Source organism: Ischnura elegans (genome assembly GCF_921293095.1).
Source record: "Ischnura elegans chromosome 13 unlocalized genomic scaffold, ioIscEleg1.1 SUPER_13_unloc_4, whole genome shotgun sequence".
Classification (NCBI taxonomy): domain Eukaryota; kingdom Metazoa; phylum Arthropoda; class Insecta; order Odonata; family Coenagrionidae; genus Ischnura; species Ischnura elegans.
This window is the reverse complement of record NW_025791660.1, coordinates 6720535-6744132: the sequence shown is the minus strand read 5'-3', so window position 1 is coordinate 6744132 and position 23598 is coordinate 6720535. Positions and strand designations below refer to the sequence as shown.

At 38.5% G+C, this 23598-nt stretch overlaps 1 protein-coding gene across 1 annotated transcript in view; it reads right to left on the bottom strand.

Annotated features, from left to right (window-relative positions):
• Positions 1-4251: 4251 nt before the first annotated feature.
• Positions 4252-23598, bottom strand: part of LOC124173244 — a 59081-nt gene continuing 39734 nt past the window's right edge. The window contains exons 5-6 of the mRNA XM_046552767.1: positions 21991-22120; positions 4252-5505 (exon numbers count right to left, since the gene is read on the bottom strand). Coding sequence (XP_046408723.1) covers positions 5076-5505; positions 21991-22120 — 560 coding nt within the window. The 3' untranslated portion in view covers positions 4252-5075. The remainder of the gene's footprint in view (positions 5506-21990; positions 22121-23598) is intronic.

Here is a 23598-nt window from a genome sequence, read left to right as displayed (position 1 = left end):
CATATACAAGGAAATTAATGAAACACTGTGTGACATCATAAAATTGTTCGTATTTACGAAAACGTGATAATACAGGGTTCACTTGTCAACTAGAATTGGTCTTCAGTTTCTTTCACTTTTTTCCTTGAAGCTTTTTGTGTAGTTTTTCCTACGATGAATCGCTTGCTGAACTTCTAGGTGAAGTACCAACAGTAATTCCCCATTATCTTCGTTCATTACACCTACTTTTTCAATTATATTATAGCAAAAAATGCTGTTAAATTCCAAAAATATTGCTTGATCTCATAATTTTAACTGTAAGATGTGAATAAATGGTGGGTGATACAACTTTAAAACCATCATATTGGAATTAAGCAACTTAAAAAACATAAGAACAAGGTATTTTTTGTAAAAAAGTTTTCCATTGTTGGCCTGTGTAATCTGTGTTTGGTTTTTACCACCCACAGCCAAGAAATTGATCCTCTTATAAGTGGTACGTATGCGTATCAGTCCAAAGTACAAGCCCAGGAGTTGACCCTCACGATGTAGGCGCAGGGATTGTCATTATAATGGAATAGAATAGATAATGGTATTTATTATTCCTAGACAAGTGTGTCCCTTAGGAACGTATATGGTTATAAATATAACAGATTCAGAAATATTACAATAATATTTAGATTTACATTATGCATCGATGTCCCAAAATGCGACTAAATATATGACAGAATAGAACAAAAAATGCATTGGTACATATAATTATCAGCAAGAGAAACGCCTGAACTCAAAAATACATCTGATTTTATTGACTTTAGCATCAGCACAATAATGAGTTAACTTCAGCATTAGCACAATAATCAGTTAAGTTACAATATTCAATTTAAATATAGCAATATTTCATAATATTTCTTTTTGAATTTTGAATTCACTGCTGTGGACGTACTTTTTCTTTTTCTGTGTTCCGTTTTTGCGTTTTTTTTTAGAATGGCGAGGATTGGGGGTAGATTAGAGGGTTGTTTTTGGACCTTCCCCCCGGAGAACAATAATATTTTCGCTAATAAAGACGTGAATATGCGTCTAGAAGTGTCTGGACCGGGAGACGATACTAAAGAGCATGAGGGTTCAGACTGAACCCTTTGACGATGCAACACACAGGGGCCGAGAACCAAGCAGTGGCTTACTCGGCCGATCACCCGGGGAGGGGATAGAGAGGAACGAAAAGGAAAGAGGCGCGGCCGCGATAGGAGCCCGACGACTCCTCTGGGAAAGGATAGGAACGAAAGGAAGGGGACAGGGAAAAAACCCTTAACGCTATGAAAGTGAAGAGGGCCCCACTATAAGCGACACCAGGCACGCTTTCAATGTTCCAACGATCTTGGAGGATTATTCCATGAGGAAGAATAATCCAACGATCAGATCATGGGATGGAAGACGAAAGCAGCAAATTTTCGTCGGATATTTTCTTACGCAGGAGAACGAATGCCCAATATATGCCTTTCCTATGCCTCCCCCTTTTATGACGGTCGCGGGAGTGCGATGTCTTTATTTCGGGACCCAAAACTTATCACCAACACTTATCATCAACACTTTGCGTGCCATGGACGTCATATTACGTCCTGTTAATCTCTCTGAAGAATGGAATGAACGTAATATTACGTCTTTCTGTTTTATTGACTCTATTTGCGTGAAGCTGCAATATTTTGCCCGTGATAGTTCTCCAGTTTACTGCTTAGTGGTTCTGTTATTTCAAAAATCAAATGCTCGATGGAAAAAGAGTTCTTTTGATGCCTTGAGGACGAAAAGTCCTCCGTAGCTACCGGCATCCTTATCTTAGGCCACTTGTTGTGAAAATTATTTGGAGGAAAGAGCCGTTCGTAGAGGGTACAGTGACTCTTTTTGTCATCCAGGATTTTGAATGAATTCCTTGGAACAATGCTTTTTTATGATTTTCATGCCTTAAATAGTTCAAATTTAGCGTAACAACAAAATTATTATGTATTTTATGGCGGTACATCATATGTTGCAACTTTTTTATTTTTCATAAACAGTAGGTTTTCATTGTTAAATTATATTTTTCTAAATTAGTAATTAATGTTACTCAATTATTTCACAAAGAAGAGCAAATTCTATTCTTATGGAAATACGCATCGATATAAATATATTTTTGATCCTGATGTTTTAAAAAATGTACGAATTTAGCATAAATGGCTGGATTTTTCAGTAAGGCTTTTAAAGTAGCAGCCGGCACTCAGAGTGCTAAGGATATCATATTAATGGTAAGAGATGAATAAGACATCCTGTTGATAGCATTGGTAGCAGCCGGAGCAGCTATCTTCACCGTAACTACAGTCGCAGTGATTTCAAGCATTCGGTTATTTCTGCGTCGTCACGGAAAACGTCACACACCCGTCTCCCGCCTCGCTCCAGATGCTCCTATGAAAACTAGGGTCTGCAGAGGAGCGAGTCATTTTTTGGCGGAAATGCGAAGGGAATTCACTGAGGCAATGGAGAGTTTACTCACGTTGCAGTTGTTGGACGCTGAATCTGGACGCCTTTTTTCTGTAAAGGTGTGACTACGAAGTAAGCGAAGTAGACGTACATAGTAAATAGATGTAAGTAAAACTGTGATTCAAATAAATATATACCAAGCACTACGTATCCTTAGACATTCTCGTATCTCTCCCAAAATAAACTCAAATGTGTCGAGAAGCAGCCTTTACATTCAGAAGGTAATAAAAAATATTAAAAGGAGCATGTAGATTAGGAAACTATGGTAAGAGCATGTATCAACACATCAATTATCATGTCATTCATTAGAAAATGGGGAAAAGTAAGATATAAAAATGATTGGAATGGATTAATCTTTCATAATAATCGTTAGCTATTATAAGTGAATATGTTTCAACCGAGTTAGCGGAGGAATACCTACTTTTTCCTTTACTAGGGCAATGAGTTTTTTTTTGAAGGGGTAGGCGTGGGTAGAAATGCAGTTCAAATTTTCTTGCTTTACTTTGTGGAACATCGATGTGAGAAAATATAATTCATTTAAATGATATTTGAACATATTTATTAACATTCATTGACCATAATCGCTTCAATTCGCAATAAAACCATCACTTCGATCTTATATTCTAAGTTAGCCCGCCCTCGTTCACTTCCGCCATTTTTACTTCGCTCCTGACCGGTCCTACTAGAAATTAGCGAATTTGGCGCCTATGGACTCTCTGGTGGCGAAAGTAGCATTCATTGGACCGTACCCTAAGTCCAATATTGCCAAAAATAGATTGTGGAACTTCTACCACGCCAGAAACTTGGGAACAGCGCATCCAGATATTTACAACGCCCTTGATGTAGGGGCTGGTGATGTATATATAAATATGAGGCAGTCAATTTAAGTAAATATATTATCCCTGGGACAATGCCATTTCAAGAAGTGCTCACTTTATACTAAAGTAACAAATCAGATGGGTCAAATCCTTGTGAAAACTTAAATGAACGCATAGTTTTTAGGTAGTTTTCGAGTTGCAATAATTCCATCAAAACTTTGAACACCGTCTAAATATTCACTCATTGATACAATCATTTAAAAATTTATAAATGCATCTCTTATGACAAAATATTAGCCGTTAGAGTAAAATTTGAGTTAACAATATATTTTTTAGAGCAATCTTAAATAATGGATATTTAAACATCTTTTTAATTAAAAAAATCGGCAAACATACCAAAATCAACCTCTAAGAAAGAGTGGATAATCCATAAATTCAATAACTTTATGTCACAGACAATTCTGTATGAAGATATATTTGAATAATAATAACCCTTTGAGTCTATAATATAAATTAGCACCATTTCAAGTACCATATTTAGGGTGCCCACATGCATACCACACAAAGTTATTTTTTTGCGAAGTGGTAGTTTTCAAACAATTTCTGGAACCGAGCATGGTTATAAATTACAAATAAATGTTAATTTTCTAGTTCCATGTACATATTATTCATACATATCATATATACATATAATTATATATTATTTTTGTGATAGGAGGAAAAAGAAATTAATTTTGTTCTGTTCATATATTATACTTTGTTCTTGTTTATTGTAAGTTATTGTCACATGTATGTTTCATAATGATGATGTTTCAAAAATTAAATGTACTTTCTTTTCGTTTTCTGATCTGCCTTGAATTTAATTTATAAGATGGTAGCTTCCATGATGGTTTTTTTTATTTTAACCATCGAAGCTACCTAAAGCTCCTCTTTATTATTTATTGTTGTTAAAAAAGTGTACATTTCAGTTGGAGTAATAAATTCATTCATTCATTCATACGATACGGTCAAAAAAAACGTTAGAAACGGTTGTGATAGGGTGATTCATTAAATCAATTTTAATATATATCACCAAGGATATTTGCAGGACTTATGTTATGTCACAGGCCATCCATGCGTTGTGATGATTTTATAATAATAACTACATCTGACCGATTACATAAGATAGAACAATTTTTCCCATCCACCAAACTAAATATCACAATAAATATGAGGCAGTCAATTCAAGTAAACATATTACCCCCGGGGCAATTCCATTTCAACAGGTGCTCACTTTATACTTAATAGTAACAAATCAGATGGGCCTACTCCTTGTGAAAACTTAAATGAACAATTTAAAAAGTTTTTAAATAGTTTTGGAGTTGCAATAATTCCATCAAAACATTGAACAACGTCTAAATATTCACTCATTGTTACAATCACCATATAAAAATCTATAAATACAACACTGATGTCAACAAATTAGTCGCTCGAGCATAATATGAGTTAACAAAATATTTTTCAGAGCGATCTTAAATTATGGAAATTTAAACATATCTTTTGAATTAAAAAAAATAATATCAATCACCAATTATGTATATGTATATTAAGATGTGGGTGTACATGTACTTCTTCCAAATAAATTAAAAAAATATATAAATAAAAAAAAACTATGAATAAATATTTGACAAAAATAACTTTATGCACTAATGGGTTAAGAAAAACTCCTTTGTTACTAAATACAAAAGCATAAATAATGCGATGCTTCTCTGGCTCTTAATGTAACACAGTTTGCTACATAGTGCCAACAACGGGGGGGATGCCAACAAAGGGGCATTCTATCCTATATGTATATGAAGAGGTGGATGTGGATGAACTTTTTCCAAATGAACTTTCCACCCTGATTTTTACCGCTTTAAGATCCTTCCAAAGTATTTTTCTGAGCGGGAAGGGGTCATAGCCCAAAAAATTAGAAATGAGATAGAGAAGAAGTGGCCAGCTGATAATGTAGCCCATTAACATAAGCCCCGTCGGGAACCATCTGCGGAATGCCGACAGATAACTGTCGTCCAACAGAAATGGCCAAGACACGGTCATCGCAAAGGTCTCGAGATGGAATATGAGGTCGTCATAAGTTTCCATCCTCCAAATTACCATGTTGATTGGCGGGATAAAGATGCGGTAGAGCATCCACAGCGTGTTATATGTATGAGTCATTATTTCTCTGTAGGGATAAAAAAGACATGAATTCATATAAAAAACATATGAATTGCAAAGCAATGCATACATGGCTCTACTGGAAATCGATTGGTACTCATTTTTGCCTTGCAAAACACCCATGAAAAACATAAAGTTAGCATTAAATTCGAAAAAAATGAATCTACGTACATAAACTTTATTTTCTATGATATCCTATGAGATGACGGTGCCTTAAAGGTTATGGCGAGGGTTACTGCTCAAGTAAAGATTCTGCGTTCGAGCCTCACTCTTGGATCTTTTGTATTTTATTTTTCTAGGATTTTATTTTTTTTAATTTTTAAAGATTGTTTCTTATCTTCGTTTACCCAATAAAAATATTTTTAATTATATTTTTCAATAATAAAAAGTGCTGGAAAGAGTAAGAAATGAAGCAAGGGCTATATAACAACCTACCCAAGGGCGATTTTGAATTTACTTGTTCTCTCTAGAGATGTATTAGGGTATCGCGAGCGTAAATTGTCTTCAGTAGGGGTGAGGACAGAATTTATGTTACTGATTGGGAAGGAAAATCCACCATAAAGATTGATTTCTCTTTCATTGGGAAACGGAAATGGATCAGCTTGGGATAAGTAACAGAGTATTAACAGTGGACAGAAACCCGGTGACGGCCTTAGACAACTCTTAACGAATGTCGCCAAGAGGATCACGGCTTAACATGCCATCCGACGGACGGTGTACTGCACTGCCGGTGTAAACCACAATACACGCAGGGATTGAATTCCGAAATGCTCTTAAATTAGTTACAAGATTTGGATGTGGAAGGCCAGTACATTACCTAACCATTCCAGTAAAATCTTTATTTTCAATTTTTAGGATGGTAGTCGAACAAACGGAGAACGCGTTTTTTCCTCTGCCGCAACGACTGCCCTGGATTTTTGACGGAATATACACTTCATTCACGTTTACGAATAACTTTCTCGTGCCACTGAGCTTTGAAGCAAACCATGGATGTTCAATCAATTTTGTTAAACCTGTTTTGTTTTGTATATTACACAGGTGTATATTTTCACATCATCACCCCTCGTGTTTTGTCCTGTAAGTATTTCCTGATGAATCATTTTGTTCTGAGGAACCTTTTCCTGAGACAATAAATGAAAAGTCATGAACGAATATATTCCCTGTGTCTTATTACCTTTTTATTAGTGAAGTGCCACTGTTTGCATAGTTAATGCCATTTTCCGATCATCAATTATACTATTTCAAGAAGCCCTATCCCTGGTGGAGAATGGAAGAACTACAACGGTCCCCTAATTGATTTCTTGAGCATACACATGTATTATCCGTTTTTTTCCGGCATAATATCATTTATACACCAGATTTATTCCGTTTTTACTCCGGGAATAACGGTTTTTACGCGGAATAAAACACGTGTAATGCACGGCCTATAAACTAGTTTGCAATAGATTCTGCTGTATGGGTCGAATCCCTGAATATAAACGTTTATTTACTTAGGCTAGAAAAATGCGATAGTAAATACAGCAAGTTCTCCAGGTACAAGCCACGTCGCAACAACTGGAGTAAGGAATTGAGTTCGCAGTATAATTGAGCATCGTTAATATCTTAAAAAGTATTGATAAACTCCTTTCATCTTCATTACGGGCTGCTATGGCGTTTTCGGGGTCTCATTTTTTAATGTGAAGAAACGAGAAATTTGATTGGTCTATGCACCTAGCCTCGAGGGCGGGTGTCACTTTCCTACCAACAAAAGCATGACATATCGAAGTCGCCGGTTGCACCGACGAGTATCGGTAGGGACGTTCCACCAATCGAGTTTCTGTCAGTGAAAGCGGCGTTGGAGGCTACCGATACCAACGATCGTTGGTAGCCGTGTACAGAATTCCGCCCCTGTTATCAAGACCATGGAAGTACAAAGCAGTGTGAGGAACCACCTTGATCGAAGTCAGTCAATATGTTCCTCGTGCAAAACGCAATTCTCTCTGCCTTTGTCAACAGATTCCCTAATGCTCCTAGCTGTTTTGGTAGAAATCCTAATTTCATTGTGAGTAGAGATGAGTTACTTATTATGGGAAGGTCGGAAGAGGAACATGATCAAGCCCTGCAAAATGTGATGAACACTGCCAAGTTGGTTAATGCAAAATTTAATGGAGGCAATGTACTTTAAGAACTTTAAGGTTAAATGTATGTGATTAATAATTTCTGAACAAGGGATGCGAATTGATTCTCAAAGAGTCGAATCTCTAAAGTCAATTAAGAATCAAAAAAATAACATAGAGTTGCAGCGACTTTTATGCTCATATTATTATGTTAAACGGTATTTTCCAATTACGAATCAGCTCATGAATGCCATCATTTTAATTACATCTCATATGATGTTGGGCATGATGTGGTGTTATTTTTTAATATTTGTAAAATTGGTCATAGCGATATTCCCACCAATGAATTGTAAAAAAGTTGTATCAATTTTATGGATTTGACAGTCAAAAGGGTGGGGAAGAAACATGGTTTTCCCATTTTCAGAAAGCACACATGCACAGACATACAGCAGTTGGAAGATGCATTTGATTTGCATAAAGTTCTCGCTGAATATAATTATAGTCCAATCATAAACCTAGGAGACTCACCCTTTTAAGTACTAAATAATAGCTATATGAGATCTAGTATATGATAATCACTATACTAGTCAGAACCAGAAATACAAATTGATTTGTACGAGAAACTTTGTGAGAGACAAAGTTCGATGGAGGACTGGTTTTATAAGAAAGCTCATAGAAAGGAAGAGGATTTTTTTAGGGAAAGAAGGCAGTTGTAAGAAGTGCAAAAGACAATTATTTGGAAAAAGTGACTATCATGAAGTAGGCAGATGAGCAAAATTCCTATAGGATTAATACAGATAAAACAAGATCAGTGGTTCGACATAATATTTCGCAACTGAAAAATAAACAACCGTCTCCTTGTCAGTGTTTTGTATGGACTTTTTTAATGAATGAAATCTTTGCTTCCTTGGTAAATGTAGTGTTAAACACTTAAAGGATTACAGGGGTCATTTGACCCATTTTCAAAGTTCAAATTAATTTTTCTCCTATTAAAATACATTATAACATTTCGAAATGTTTATATTTTCTTAACTTTGGTCAAAATTTTGAAAAAATAGCGTACATTTTACAATAATATTGTTTTACAATTTTATGACAAGTGGTTATACGTTGAAGAAAAGCTGGGGGTCATTTGACTCACAACTTGTTTTCGTGTTATCTTCTACTCTTTTTCTTGTCCGTAGGCTCTTCTGTGATATACATGTTTCATTTTTCGAAGAGGACTTCTGTGGCAGATGATTTTCTTGATTGTGAACCAGAAAAAAACCGGTGATATGCCGGTTTTATCCCATGGGCTCCACTTGAATTTCAAATCTTTGCATAGTGACTTATTGTACTCCGTCTTCCGATACTTCTCGCGTTTGCTCGCTAGGGGGCTCCGCCCCCTTAGAACCCCCGGATCCGGCTTCGCCGTCTAATTTTGTCGGTGTTTGAAGAATTATTTTCAGGAATAATCCGACCGCAAATGATGAACGAAAACGAAATCTCGGCTACGCCACGGTCGGCTTGGTAACGGCCTCGTACTTAATCAAATCTCAGTCCACTAACTCCAAAGCACCCCTTTTCGGTCCAGGGGGAATGTAAGCACCCGCTGGAGCCGCCTTCGTAAGGACTCGGTCGGCCGAAAGTACTAGATATATTGTGTGAATCTTTTATGAATCGAAATTTATGTGATTTTTGGCATTGTTTTACTTTTATCTCTGCAACATAGGGAAATTAAAACAATCTGTTGCCAACACCCGGTTGAAGATATTGACACTATATATGTTAATCATTTTCATTATTCAACCCACGAAACTACGTAAAGGGCAATGGAACATATTATATTTTTCCATAAAATATATTCACAGACGGATTTTCTGCCGACTTCGCAGAAACATCACTTGGAAGCCCCTTCCCAAAATTACCGGGTTCGGGAAGGTGAGGGGGAGGAAAACAAACACTCTTCTAAGGTACGGTCTGCGTCGCCGGCATATTATTCGGAACGGCTTCATCGTTCCTCGAAGCTCTGTGCACAAAGTCCTCGGGGCTGTCTTCGCCGTCCAGTGAGGAAGGAAAGCGCACACCGCACCCACCTTCTCCAGCTCATTCCTCGGAACGGTTTGCCGTCCCTCGTAGCTCAGGGAATAAAGTTCTAGGTGTCGGTTTCGGCGGCCGTTGGGTAAGGGTAGCAACCGCTTTGTCCGTCGTCGCCAGCGAACTCCTCGTAACGGCTTTGCCGTTCTTAGAGGCTCCGCTCCCAAATTCCCCGTGACCAGAGGGGAAGGGAGGCCCCCCCGCGGCTAAATTATCTTATTCCGAACAGTAATACATAATTTCATGCAAGTGCAAACTTCATGAGAAATCGGTCGTAAGATCAGCGTCAATTTTTAACTTAGAATCCCCCGGTTTGGCTTCGCTGTCTTAGTTTGTGGTTGTCGTAAAATTTCTAATCGAAAATTCTGACCCAAAAGTGATAGGGGCCGGCTTTGCCGGCCAGGGGGTAGAGAGTCTGCTCCACCACAGGCATCGTCGGCAAGGTCTTCAACACGTCATCGCCCATCCTCCTACCGCTGTCCACAAAGTCCTGCGGGGCAATAGGGCTCGAACCCCTAGAAGCCACTTTGCGGCCAGCTTGGTCGGCCGACTCCCTGGATTGCTTCGCCGTTCCCTGTCGCGGACGGTTGGAGGGAAGAGTCACTAACCGCGGCTACGCCGATCCTCGTTTCAGCGATAACATCGCCGCCCAGGGGCAAGGGAGTCCCCCGAATCTGCACTACTCAGAACTGTGGACTGCTTCGCCATTCCTCGTAGGGGGCACCACGCCGCCCGGAGATAAAGGAGTCTTATCGCCGCTGCCACGCTCATTCCTCGGGACGGTTTCGCAGTTCCTCGTTGAGAGGTGGCTTTGTCGCCCAAGGGGTTGAGTGCGCCCCCCGGGGGTACCCCGCTTAGTCCTCGTAACTGTTTCACCGTTATACGTTATACGCCGTTATAAGGTTAGAAGCCCCCAGCGGATCCGTCGCGTGTTCTTCGGGATGGCTTCGCAGTTTCTTGTAAAGGGCGGCCCGCCCGAGGGTTACTGACGCCACCCGAACCTAGGCCAGTTAGTCCTCGATACGGCCGTCGCCGTCTAATTTTGTGGGTGTTCATAGAATTTTTATACGAGTAATCTGACCGCAAAATGCTAGTACAGCGGGGAGGGAAGCAGACCCTTGGGTGCGTCACGACCGCCGTTGCCGGTTAACTCCTCGTAAGAGCTTTGCTGTTCCTCGAACGTCTGTCCACTAGGTCCTCGGGGGCTATAGGGCTCGACCCCACTTCGCGGCCAGCTTGGTCGGACACCTCCTCGAACTGCTTCGCCGTTCCCTGCGCGGTCGGTCGGTGGAAAGAGAGTCGCTACCCGCGATTGCGCCGCGCCTTCGCCGATCCTAGTTTCAGGGATAGCTTCGCCGCCAAGGGAGAACGGAGTCGCCTAGAGCTGCAATGCTCAGACCTTGGGCCGGCTTAGTCATTCCTTGTTGGGGGCGCCACGCGCCACGATTAAGGGAGTCCTACCGCGGCTGCCGCTCTCATTCCTCGGAACGGCTTTGCCGTTCCTCGTTATGAGGTGGCTTCGCTGCCAAGGGAAGAGTATGCCCCCCCAGGGGTACTCCGCTCAGTCCTCGGAACGGCATCTAATTCGCCGTTCCTCGTTAGGGGCTGGCTTTGCCGCCTAGAGGGCAGTGGCAGTTCCAAACTGTTCCGAACTGAAAAGTAGGTGGAGGTAGCCACCACCGGCTGTGCCGCTTGTTTCTTGGTTTGGCTTCACCGTTTCTAGTAAATGGGGCTTCGCCGTCAAAGGGTTACTTACGCCCCCGCGCTGCGGCAGTTCATTGAAGGGCGGCGTCGCCGCCTCGGTGGTGAGGAGGCCCCTCGCTGCTGCTCCACTTTACCCCCATTACGGGTTTCTTCCTCCGAGGGGGGCTCCAGAGGGATGCAGGGGTTTTAATGTGTGTTATACATGCGGTCAACAATAATCCACGCTGATTCTGTAGCGATGATTGGAAAGGGTAGGGAAATGCGGCGTAATGGCGGCCACAAGTACCCATAAAAGGAAACGTAATGGCAAATATTAATTTTTTGGGGAGGTTTCAAAAAAATACCGGGGGTTTCATATTTGTGTTCAACCACTGGTCACAAATCGATCTCATAAATTCCGTGCCGATAGTCGTAGTATTCCGGATAAGTGGTGGAATTCTGACGATAAATACGGAATTATGCGATCATTCAGAAGAATAATCTTTTTGGTAAGTTTCACGGGGTTATCGTGGGTTCTAATAACTCGAAGGTTTGAGGAAAACGGCCTGAATGGTGACGAAAAGTGCCCGGAAAGGAGAACTTAATAACTTTTATTTTTCTGGGAGGTCCCAGAAGGTGATCGAGTGTTTTCAGGTTTAATTTTCCCGCATGGTTTACGGTGGCCCGCTATTAGCAAATATTCCATATCTAGACCTGTGAGGGGACGGACAATGCGGCGTAATGTCGGCCAGAATGTCCCAAAAAGGAGAGTAAATGTCACATTTTACATATTTAGGGGTTTCAGGGGGATGCCAGGGGTTTATATGGGTGTACTGCTAGCCGTCATCAGTCGTTCACTATGAGCACATATAAATGAAATATTCGTTATCCTAAACCTGAATTTAAGTCGCGGGGGTAGGGAGTTATGAAATTTCCAGTAAAGAAGAGTAATTGGTTTCTTATTGACCTTCTTGGGCTCACGAGTTCCTGGAAGTTCCAAGGAGATATATTACTACCACGAATCCCTATTATTTCGACAGATATGCCAATTGAATACATACGGGTTCCATTTCTAATTAGATTGGCATTCGCTGTGTCAATAAATAATACCAAAGAACGTCTGTTTGTGGCTTAGATATTCGAAAAAGATAACAGTGATCTCATATCACCATTCACGTTCTATCCTAAAAATTTCAAAATGGTACGCTCAAAAACAAAAGAAAAAATGAGACCTATCGATATTATTTCATTTCGATATATCTTTATAAGGGACCATTACTCATCAATATAATTTGCATGTACGTAAAGAATGTTGCTGTCTAAGCGAATTATTAAAAATTCTATCCCCGTAACTATGTAAATAAGTATGAAAAAGACATGCATCGATTGCACACTCGGATCGCTAATAACTTCGCCTCTAATTATTCGATCCGCTTGATTTAACTTTTGCCTGATTAAAAATGTCAATTCGCGTTTTCGGAGTTCGGAGTTTCCCGAGTTCGGAGAACCCTAAACGGTTTTTTTTTGAAGATTCCAAATTTTCACATGCCAAAGTCTCAAAGCCGAAATCCGAAAGTCTCCTCGACAAAGGAAAATCGAAAATCGTTTATTCCTCGGAATTAGTTCGACTTGTTAATATTCCAAAATAGCCGAAAAATTAAGCAAAAAATCTAGTACCTTGCGTTTCAAGGAATTTGTCCTACAATTATTAGAAGTTGGTCAAAAAAAATTCAAAGATAGGCCCGTAAGAAAAGCATTGGAATTAAAAAAATGATAAAAAATAGTAAATATCAAAATATCGCAATGACAACCACATCAAAAAATCAAACAAAAAATCTACTTTGTGTCCATTGAATGTCATCCCCCTAGGGAAATAAAAAGTCCTCAATCGTTGCTATGCGTATAATACATGCAGTTATATTATTTTTTTCGATGATTATTGTATTGCCCACACCGAAAAATCACACGTATCCAATGAGTGTTGTCCATAAGCCAAGATTCAGAGGTCTCTTAGATATCATTATTTTGCGTTGCAACATCATGTCTACGAATAAGGGTTTCATTTTTATGGTCATTTGGCCAGTGGCGGTATGCCCATAAGGACTCTCGGACGCCGCTCCTCCGAAATATTTGAAAAAGTAAAAAAATAAATATATATTAATTTAAAACTATACATCTGATTAATTAAAGTGTTTCTCCAGTCCCATACATCGAAAGTGTTGGAAAAAATACGAAAAGAAATAGCGCGAGAAGCTCGTGTTTGTAGCCGTGGGGCGCTGGCCAGAACGTCCCAATCCATCCCCATGCAGTTATATGGAGAGTGGTAGTGGTGGGGGCTGCTGGTGCTATGACGCGTCTAACGTTGTGTCTTACGGAAGTCTTGGGACGTCGTCCGAGATTGCGCAGAGCGACGAGTGAGTTGACATCGCTGCGCAGGCCGGCGGGCGTATAATCTGACGTCTACTTGGTGCTGCTACAGAAAAGGGACCTACGGAATCAGAATGGTCACTGTACTGGGTGTAGTTGTACGATGTTTATTTTTAATTACTGGTAGGTATTGCTACAGTAAATAAATTATCCCATTCTGCTTGCATTTTTTGGAGTTTGAATTCCGGAACACATAAAATCCAACCATTTAAAGGCCGTATTGACGAAGGAAAACTATTCTCGAGTATTTTCCACACTTCTGTTATGATTACGAATTTCTAGAACCCTGGGGAAACTAATATTATAATATTTAGGCCTTAACGATGCATTAATATCGTCCCGATGATTAGAAATGCTGTACCTATTTTTCAGATAAATTTATCAAAAGACCTGCAGTATTAGGAAAAATCAGTTATTATTCCCCACTGATTTAGAATTTAAGATATAGGTGCGTGCGTGATAGGGTGAAGGATTAAACATGATTTTAACCGTAAAACGTGACTTTATATAGAGTCATTCAATGAATGTCAAGAAGTGCCGTGTACATTTTTCATTCATGATTCCACAGTTCATATCAGTGCAGAGATCCTTACAGCTCCTATCTGTGGTTCAGAGTCGTCTTCTTTTACGGTCTAGAATTTATATTCTATTATCTCATGGCAATGATTTCGAAGAGATGGTTATTCCAAATGCGACCCGTTGGCGTCCCGTGTGTTTACCACATATGAATCTTAGACTCAAGGAGATGGTCCGTGACGTCCTTTGTTTGCCTGAATGCCTTTTCTGACCTTAAATTCGTCCCTCAGCTGAATCAGCATTAGTGGACCAAGACTTCTATCTCCTTTGAGTCGTCCTTATAGTAACGGCAAGACTCTCGGAAATAACGGAGTGAAATGAGTTCAGACATCATTTTCGAGGAGTTAATTGTGTTTAATTGCCGATTAAGAAGTTTCTTAGTGCTGCGTGTATGTTCAAGAAGACAATTTTGAATTATTCAACAGTGCTCGTTTTCTTAGGGAAATATGGGGAAAAATGGTCCCAATTTTGTGTCCAGGCACCTTGTTCTCTTTGGTCCTATTTTTCGTCGGCCTATTTTGTGTCGTCCCTTGTTTATTTATAGACTAGTGCCCTTACCATGTGTTCAATCGGAAAGAAATCGTTGTCCGGCGCTGATTTCAACGAACGTGTAATTGATCGCTTTGCTGGACAAAAGGAGAGAAGAATGGACTTCTGCAATATAACGAAAGGCATGTGAGTATTTCAGATTTTGTTAAAAATGTGTGATAAATGTTTTATGATTGATTTTAAAGCATACTGTATTCAAGAAGCAACGCGAACACCGCCATCTATGTTTACATCTGCAATAGTAAAGCGCGCGCATTGTAGTAGTGTTTGTTACCTAGTGGAAGTCAGTGACACTCCCCTCCCTCCTCAGGTGTTGCAAGTGTCATTGCTACCTAAATCATTTTAAATGTTGCATAGATTTGACAAATAACGCATTATGATTGCAAAACGAACAACAGAAGTGTATTGCAGGCATATCCATACGAAGAATGTGGGCGCTAAAACCTAAAGTTACGTATTTTCATTTGTATTTGCAATTTATCGCAGCAAATGTATTTTAATTCTTCAAGATTATTGATCAGTATAATCGTGAGTCCGGACTAAGCCGATTCGTATGACCGAGAGTCTACTGCATTTAGTATTTATTAATCAAGCTTCATTAGGAAAACTAGGTATTTTTGTTAAAAAAACGGAACATATGGCATCACAAAATTTAACTCCTAGATTGCCGTAAAATATTAATGAAATACATGAAATATTAAAAATTATTACCCCCCCCCGGTGGAGTGCGCCCCCCTAGCATTTGACTCACGAGCCGCCACTTCATATGGCATTATCACTCCATCATAGCTTTAGCCAGGTGTCCCGCCGTAGTGCCGCCTGACCCCGTCGGGGTTTGTGGTGGGCGGACTGCACGCTGCCCCCCAGTGCTAACTCCTGTCTCCTTTTGAGGGAGTGGAGGGATTGGATGGATTGTAAAATTCTATTGTATATGTATTCTATGTATTCTTCTCTTCATTCATGTATACATTTGTTCCCTGTTAAATGAACGTTCGTAAGAAATTGACATGGCGCAGTCGGTAGTGCTCGATCAAGGCCATGTGCTCGATAGTAGGTACTCATCACATCGTAGTCAGACGACGCGACGTGTTGAAAGTAAAGTGTAAGAGAAAGTTTCGAGGATGCAGCAAGCAGGGCCTTCTAATCCGTTAGTCTTAACGGGCAAGGTGAATGATGATTTCTAGAAGTTTAAACAGAACTTGGGCTGCTATTCTGGAAAAGCGTTAAATAGCATATGCTATTCCGCGGGTCATTATTGCAACGACCCCGTATTCTGAATGAAGAGGAGTTATAATTTTGTTCGGAATAGCATCTGGCTATTTATTACCCGAGCTATTTCGAAGTTCCGCCTCTTCCCGTACGAAAAATTTTCTGAACTGTTTTCGCAGCCGATGAGGGAGTAAATATTTTTTACATTTTCTGTATTTAACGGAATATTGACTTACAACTATAAATAATTGCTAAATTTATATTAAAAAATTATATTAAAATCTCGCTGAGCTGCGCGCGCGTGGGGCTACTCCCCCTAAAACCCCCTCATTCTTCTGGTCTTATAGGAAGCTGCGTGAAATTTCGAGGGGTTTTCCTGCATACAATTTGTTTGCCTTCCCACAATAAAAATTCCAGCTCTCTAGCTACACGGGAACAATGAATTTTCCCCTATTACTCACATATAGATAACAAATTCTGTGTTCTCCACATAGCGGTGCATAGGCGCTGTAATAAGGCATTATTCACGCGAATTTCGTGGCCGTACCTTATGGTGAAGTGGTTTTAAAAAATTGCGTTTAGGTGTCCATGAGCAAGGAGTAGCATTTTGCCTCTACTATTTTGTTAAGAAATGTACATTTAAATATTTGAAGTTTTATTACTGGTATGTGCATGGATAATTGAACATGACGGGTAAATATAGCCGACACAATTCCCATTCCGAATCAATAAAAACGATACAACTGGGATGAATGGTACACGAAATATACGACTTATTAGGTAATTTTTATTTTCTGAGGGGGTCCCAAGGGGTTATCGGGGGATTTCATGTGTTTGTCGAGTAAAACGTGGCATCATTTACCATCAGTTTACCGGCTCTTTGGCTGTAGTGCAAGCAAGGTTTTTCGACGGTGTCACCCGTTTAAATTTAATGTTCTGCGTTCTTCTTTTAGCGGCTCGTAGGGGCACAAGAAAGGCATCACTCACCGGAATTTAGTGTATCTACGTCGTCGGGAAGTGGCAAAAATAAATTCCGAAAAATAAAAAATCGTGTGTTGAGGGAATGCAAACTTCACGGCGGATGTGTTGTAAGTTACCAAACGTTGTAGGAGTCGCGATTTCATTGGAAAATCGATTGTCGTTGATTACTCGTTATTCGTTTGAGTTATGGAAATTGTAAGTAATCCAAAAAATTGAGGAAAAATCTAGTATCTTGCATTTAAAGGAATTTGTCCTACAATTATTGCAGATAGGTCAAAAAATACCGAAGTTCGGCCTATAAGAAAAGCATTGGTAATTTCAAAAAGTTAGAAATAATACTTTAAATCAAAATATTGCAGAGTACCACACCAAAAAATCAACCAAAAATTCTAGTATCTCATACGTTAAGCACTTATTCCTACAACTATTGCAAGTTGATTTAAAAAAATCCAAAGATAGGCCCGTAAGAAAAGCATTGGAAATTTAAAAAAATTATAATAAATACTTGTAATCAAAATATGGCAAACTGTTTCACATTAAAAAATCGAAAAAAAATCTAGTTTTGGTCATCGAAATTTCATGTTCCTGAGGCATTTGCAAGTAGGCAATACATGGAAAAAGTTGCAGTCCCATAAGGCTCCAATGTTTATTCGGATCGATATATCTCGAAAACCGATCGACTTTTTTGAGTTTTCGGATTTTTCCCCTTTAAAAATTTCGTCTTCCCAGCACGTTGGTCGGGAATTTGTATTCGTGAATCAGTGAGTGAATGAGTGAGATATCAGTCACACATAGAGCTGTATATATTATAGACTTGGATGTATATAATACGCTTTGAAAATCACATTTAGGAAATCAGCTGTTTGTTGTGGGTGTGATAGATTTCACAATTGCTTCAGCCAGGTGGGTTAAATCATCGTTTGATTATGATAATGACGATTTATCGGGCATAAATATTGAATCAATTACCTGTATCCTATCGGTTGTTCAATGTGAGATGTATGTCATGTGAAGTAATCAATGAAATCTAAATATGTTTGATTTCCTTCGTAATTGTGTTAGGCTTCGACGTCTGTTTGTTTGTTGCATGACAAAATAAATATGTATAAACTTTTATTGTAATGCTCGTGACGATATCTCTTTACTATATGAACTAGAAGCTTTCGTTTCTAATGCTATCTTTATATTATATGACTCCCTAATTTCAGTATTCATTCTCTGTTTAGGAAATGAAGTAGGCGGCAACGTCACAGCTGTGCTTTCATGTATTATGATGGAATAGTATCGTAATTTCAGCTACAGATGTAAAAAAAGCAGAGGAAGGTGATGGAGAATTTGAGGATGGATGAATCACCTGTGAAAAAGTAAATCTGACAATAGTGAATCGTACGAAAAGTGCTGTTGTGTCTTCGTATCACCTGATTTTAATATGCTCACTGAAATTTTTCAAAGAACACGAACTGTGCCGATAAACTAAATCATAATTTTTTGAATAATTTCTTGCCTATTGAGGAAACAATATGTATTGAATTCCACATTAAATATATATTGCATTAATGTTGTTAATGGACATTCCATTAAACATTTGTGGTGAAACATATTTGTTCAGAAACTTTAATGGTGTTCGGAGAAATCCTTTGCATTCAAGAAAGTAATTCAAGCCAACTACCCGCGTTTTACTTAAGTAAATTTTAAGTTTTAATAGTAGAAGCTAGCGAATAGTGGGGAAACTAATTTTGACTTGTAGCATGTATTTGTATATACTGTCTAATTGAGAAAATGAATGGGTGACCAAAATAATGGTATTATTATGGTAGTATATGGTTTTCATTGAAATCTGTAACCATTATTATAATTGACTGGAACGAATTATTTTTGCTAGGATCATGTACAGCAGGTACAATTGTAATAAATCTGAAACCAGTCTTTGCTACCAATCGTATTCCAAGAGTAATTAATTACGACAATATACCTTTTAATTCTCTTTACTTCGGACATTTTTCAAATGATTGGGGAATATGGTTAAAAACAATTAGTTTGCCTCTTTACCCTAAATCAACTGGACTAGCTGAAAGAGGAGTTCAAATCTGTAAGATGATGCTAAGAAAATGTAATGAGAGTGGAGATGATGTTCATCTCTCACTGTTGGAATATAGAAACACTCCTATCTCTGGCCTAGGTGCATCAGTAGCTCAGTTACTAATGAGCTGAAAGCTAACGTCCAAATTGCCAATTAGTAGCAAATTGTTAAAACCACTGATTAAGAAAAATGTACATAATAAACTGGAGATAAATGTAAGCAATATTATGACAGAGGCGCTGTCACCAGGCAAAAATTTCACCCAGGTGATAACATTGTAATTAAATATAAGAGAGAGGGTACATGGTGTAGTAGGTGCTAAAGATAGAACACCAAGGTCCTACATAGTAAAAAATCATGAGTATTGGATGTTGCGAAGGAATTCATTTTGTTGAAGACAATCTATAACCCCTATGCAAACAAATTATAACAATGTAATTGATAGTGAATACAAAACTAGAACAGGCAGGATTGTGAGAAAAAAAGAGGTACTGCGATTGATTTTATTTTGAATATTATTTCAATGTTAATTTTGTATATGATTATTACCAATAATGTAAATTAGGTGATTTTAAAGTACATCACTTTCTTTAAATTTTAGCACATGTATATTCTAATAGTAATGTCTGAAAAGTTTGTTTGAATAAAATGATCATTATTATTTTATAAAGTGTGATATTAACGTTGGAATTGTTATTTTCGTTTGGGTTGATTTTTTTTAAATTGAAAGGGAAATGTAATGATAAAGTCTTTTGTGTTTTTCAATTGTTTTTAGTGCTGTCTACTTTCCCTGTATTCATCTGCTCACTGTTGAATAGAGGTTCGTAAGAACATGACAAGAAGCATAACTGTAAGATATTGAAATATGCGAATCAGCCCCCGGAGGGAGGTTGAGTCCATACCTTTCGAACGGTGCTTAGCATTACTTTTGAATTTTGATCCATTTGTATGAATTTGAAATGCTCCTCCTCCAATTCAGCTGGAGAAGGGTAGACCATATTTCACTTTTGTTGGAAAATTTTCCGCAGGCAAGTCAGTAGCGAGTTGAAGGAAGTTAGATGTCGACAAGGACATCAAGAGAAAAAGTTCATCAAGAGTTTTCATTCAAATGGCTGCTAGGGAATATTGTACACCATATTGTGTAGCTGCTGTTTTATAGGTGATATAAGAATTCTGGAAGCAAATCGGAGACATCAGTCCAAGGACTGTCCGCCTAATCTATAACCATTAGCGTGTGATGGAAGCAACGATTCCAGTTGCAAAGATCAAGATAGTGAATTCGATGGAGACTTCGGCGTAGCAGCCAATGCATAGCTCTATCCAATGAAACGTCGCTGCCCTTTTATGAGGTACATGCCAAATAAACCAGACAAATTGGGAATTAAGTACTAGGTTTTGACAGATTTTCAATCAATATACTGCCTAAATGCTTTTCCATATTGTGGCAAGGATGAATCTTGGCTACCAAATGAAACGATGGGGAAATACAAAGTTACTAACCTGACCGAAACATCAAATAATTCAGTGATAGATGTAACTTTTAACATTTATTTTCCATCCATTCAGCTAGCAGAAAATTTGAAAAAAATGGAAAATTTCTCTTATAGGGATGATCGAAAAAAATGGGGATTACGTACGAATATATAATGAACCATTCCATGCGAGAAGACCTTCTCGATGTTCTTGTTACTTAGTTTTATTTAACACACAAGGCATAGGATGAAGAAATATTGAGGATTTTACAGATATTTAACAGATTAAACTATGAATGCACATGCATTTTTTGTGGCATCTCTTGAAAACTGGTACTTAAATAATTACAAGACAAAAAGTTGTTTTCTTGCTTTCCCAGTCAAACATTATAAGTTAAAGATGCAATAACGTCGTACAAAATCGGATCCTGCACAGTTAAAAAGCGTGATGTTATTATTGTTGACTCCTTAAGCTAACGTTCTTCTAACTTTTCGATAGGGCACCAATTTATAATTTAATAAATGAAAAACTAATGATAATATTACAGTGCCCTGGTGTTGTAGTGAACGCTCATAGAAAAATATGGACGAAAACCTGGTGAATTAACGGCAAAAATTACCGTAGGGTCGGATGGATTCTATCTGCGTGAAATTCCATGGTAGCCATTTGCAGCGCTTTTTCTTTTTTTAATTGACTGAAATCCTTTAACACGGCAGTAGACATCTACGAAAGGAAATAACCATGAATATAATAAAATAAAGTTAATATACTGTGAGAAAAAGGTAGCCTGTAGCATTCGGTCTCGATTCCTTAAGGAATTCATTTATTTTTCGGAAGTACCTCTTCTTGCATTTTGATTATGAAATATAATGTCCTATGTAATTTATACGAACTTATAAATACGGCTTGCCTTAATGACAGTTTACATCGCATCTTACGATCAATATTAGCTCATTTCCAGTTTCAGGAACACACCAGGCGACGAAAGAAGCGATAATTGTTTCATGGTCTAAGAGGCTTTATTTCATTCGTTGGTTTAATCCATTTTGTTGGAAATGTAGTACCTGCTCAATCCTGTTGAACCACACCAAATTTGATACGAATGTGTGGACACATAATAGTTTGCCTAGATTAATTAAGGTACACAATCCACCGTGGGAAAGGATAGGAGTTCATTTTGTCAAGATTTGATTTAAAAAGTTGAATTAAATTTTTTGCATCTGATACTAATCTAAATTTTACTATTCATGCCACTAAATGAAGGATTGACCGTTGAACAAGAAATATAAACTAAATGATTCTGACTTTTATTGTAATTTAAAATTGCAAAACATTACTTTACCTGTATCTACGTCGGTCGGAACCGCAGTTGTAGAGATAAAAGAAGCGGAATCCCAGGTAGGAAAAAGCAGCCACGGGAAACCATTCTGGATAGGAGGCCATGAGAAACGAGAGTGCAATGATCCTGATACCTATGGATACGGAAGAAAACCACAGGGAAATGCAGGAAGAGAAAGTGAAAATTCTGAAAATTTTATATTATGACACATTTATTGCTCAGCAATACAATTACTCTTGTTTGCCATAAGAAAAAAGTAGAGGATGAAAGGTCGTCCTAGCACAAGGTCCGACCGACAGCAATACATGCGGATTTTTACGGAACAAACCAGCCAGTGCACATCCCGAGGTGACCTCGTCCCCGGCAGAAACACGCGCGACGATGAAAAACATGAAAATGCCTTTTCCCCATGCCACTGAATAAAATAATGGGCATTTGATGTTTGATGCAACTAAACCAACCACTTCCAACGCAAGTTTCATCTTTGTATGTTGCAATTTGACTGGACTTGCGCAACGACTCAGACGCAAGTCGACCCCTTTTCGAGAAAATTTTATTTGTGATTAGATGACCCGGTGTACTTTGTATTATTTATTCAATTATCTACGCATCTGCACTTATTTAAGATTAGTTAAATTATGTCTCACACGAACAAAAAAAATAATTTTATTAGATAGTAATAGTCTTTACTGCCTTGTGAGTGGGAATTGTATGCTGCTACCTTCTTTCATTAAAAACTGCTACCTCTTTATATTTACAATTTTTTCCATATTCCCAGCGGCAGTGACATTCTTTACACATCTATCCCTCGCGTTGAAGACATTCGACTTTTTTCACTTTTTCCTTTCGCGGGGATCTACACCGCATTTCCCATCCACCAGCTGCATTATCCGACTGACTGAGATTGTCATAAGCAAGATGGACTTTCAGTTCGAAAAATAACACCGATTTTTAATGCCAAGGAGTGCCGATGGGCACAAGTATAGTAATGGTTAATGCCTTTTTCCGGGAGAGGTATAAGTGATGCTCGGGATATGGTTGCCGATGTTATTATCTGAAACTAAATAGGTAAGGTAAAATAAATATCACGGCTCTCTTACACATAGGCGGGTTTTACAGGTTTTCGTATGTAAAGACTCCGCACACCATGACTTAAATCGAGTAATCTTCGCTTACGTGCTTCATGAGATCTAGGTTCCGATAATCACCAATAACCATTCCAGTTAGAACCAGATATACAAATAGATGTGCATGGGAAATAGTGCGAGAGACAAAGTAAATGTAGGGATTGTGTAATGAGAGAGCTCATAGGAAGGAAGAGGACTGCGACCTCGGTGATGTAACGTCATTTACTGTTTAGAACACTTGTGGCGTCATTTCTCTCTCTTAATTTTAGAAATCGCTGTTACAACTCTTTCCCATTCGTTTAGATTAATAACTTCTAATTTCATATTTTTATAATTTTCATATTAGTTTATGGAATTTAAATGGAGTTCAGAATGGTGCCTGACCACGTGACCTTCAGGATATTTGTAATTACGTAGTAAAATAAATTTCGTATGAAGCAAATAAAAACTACTATGTATTAAAAAAGGGCATGGCTCACTAGCA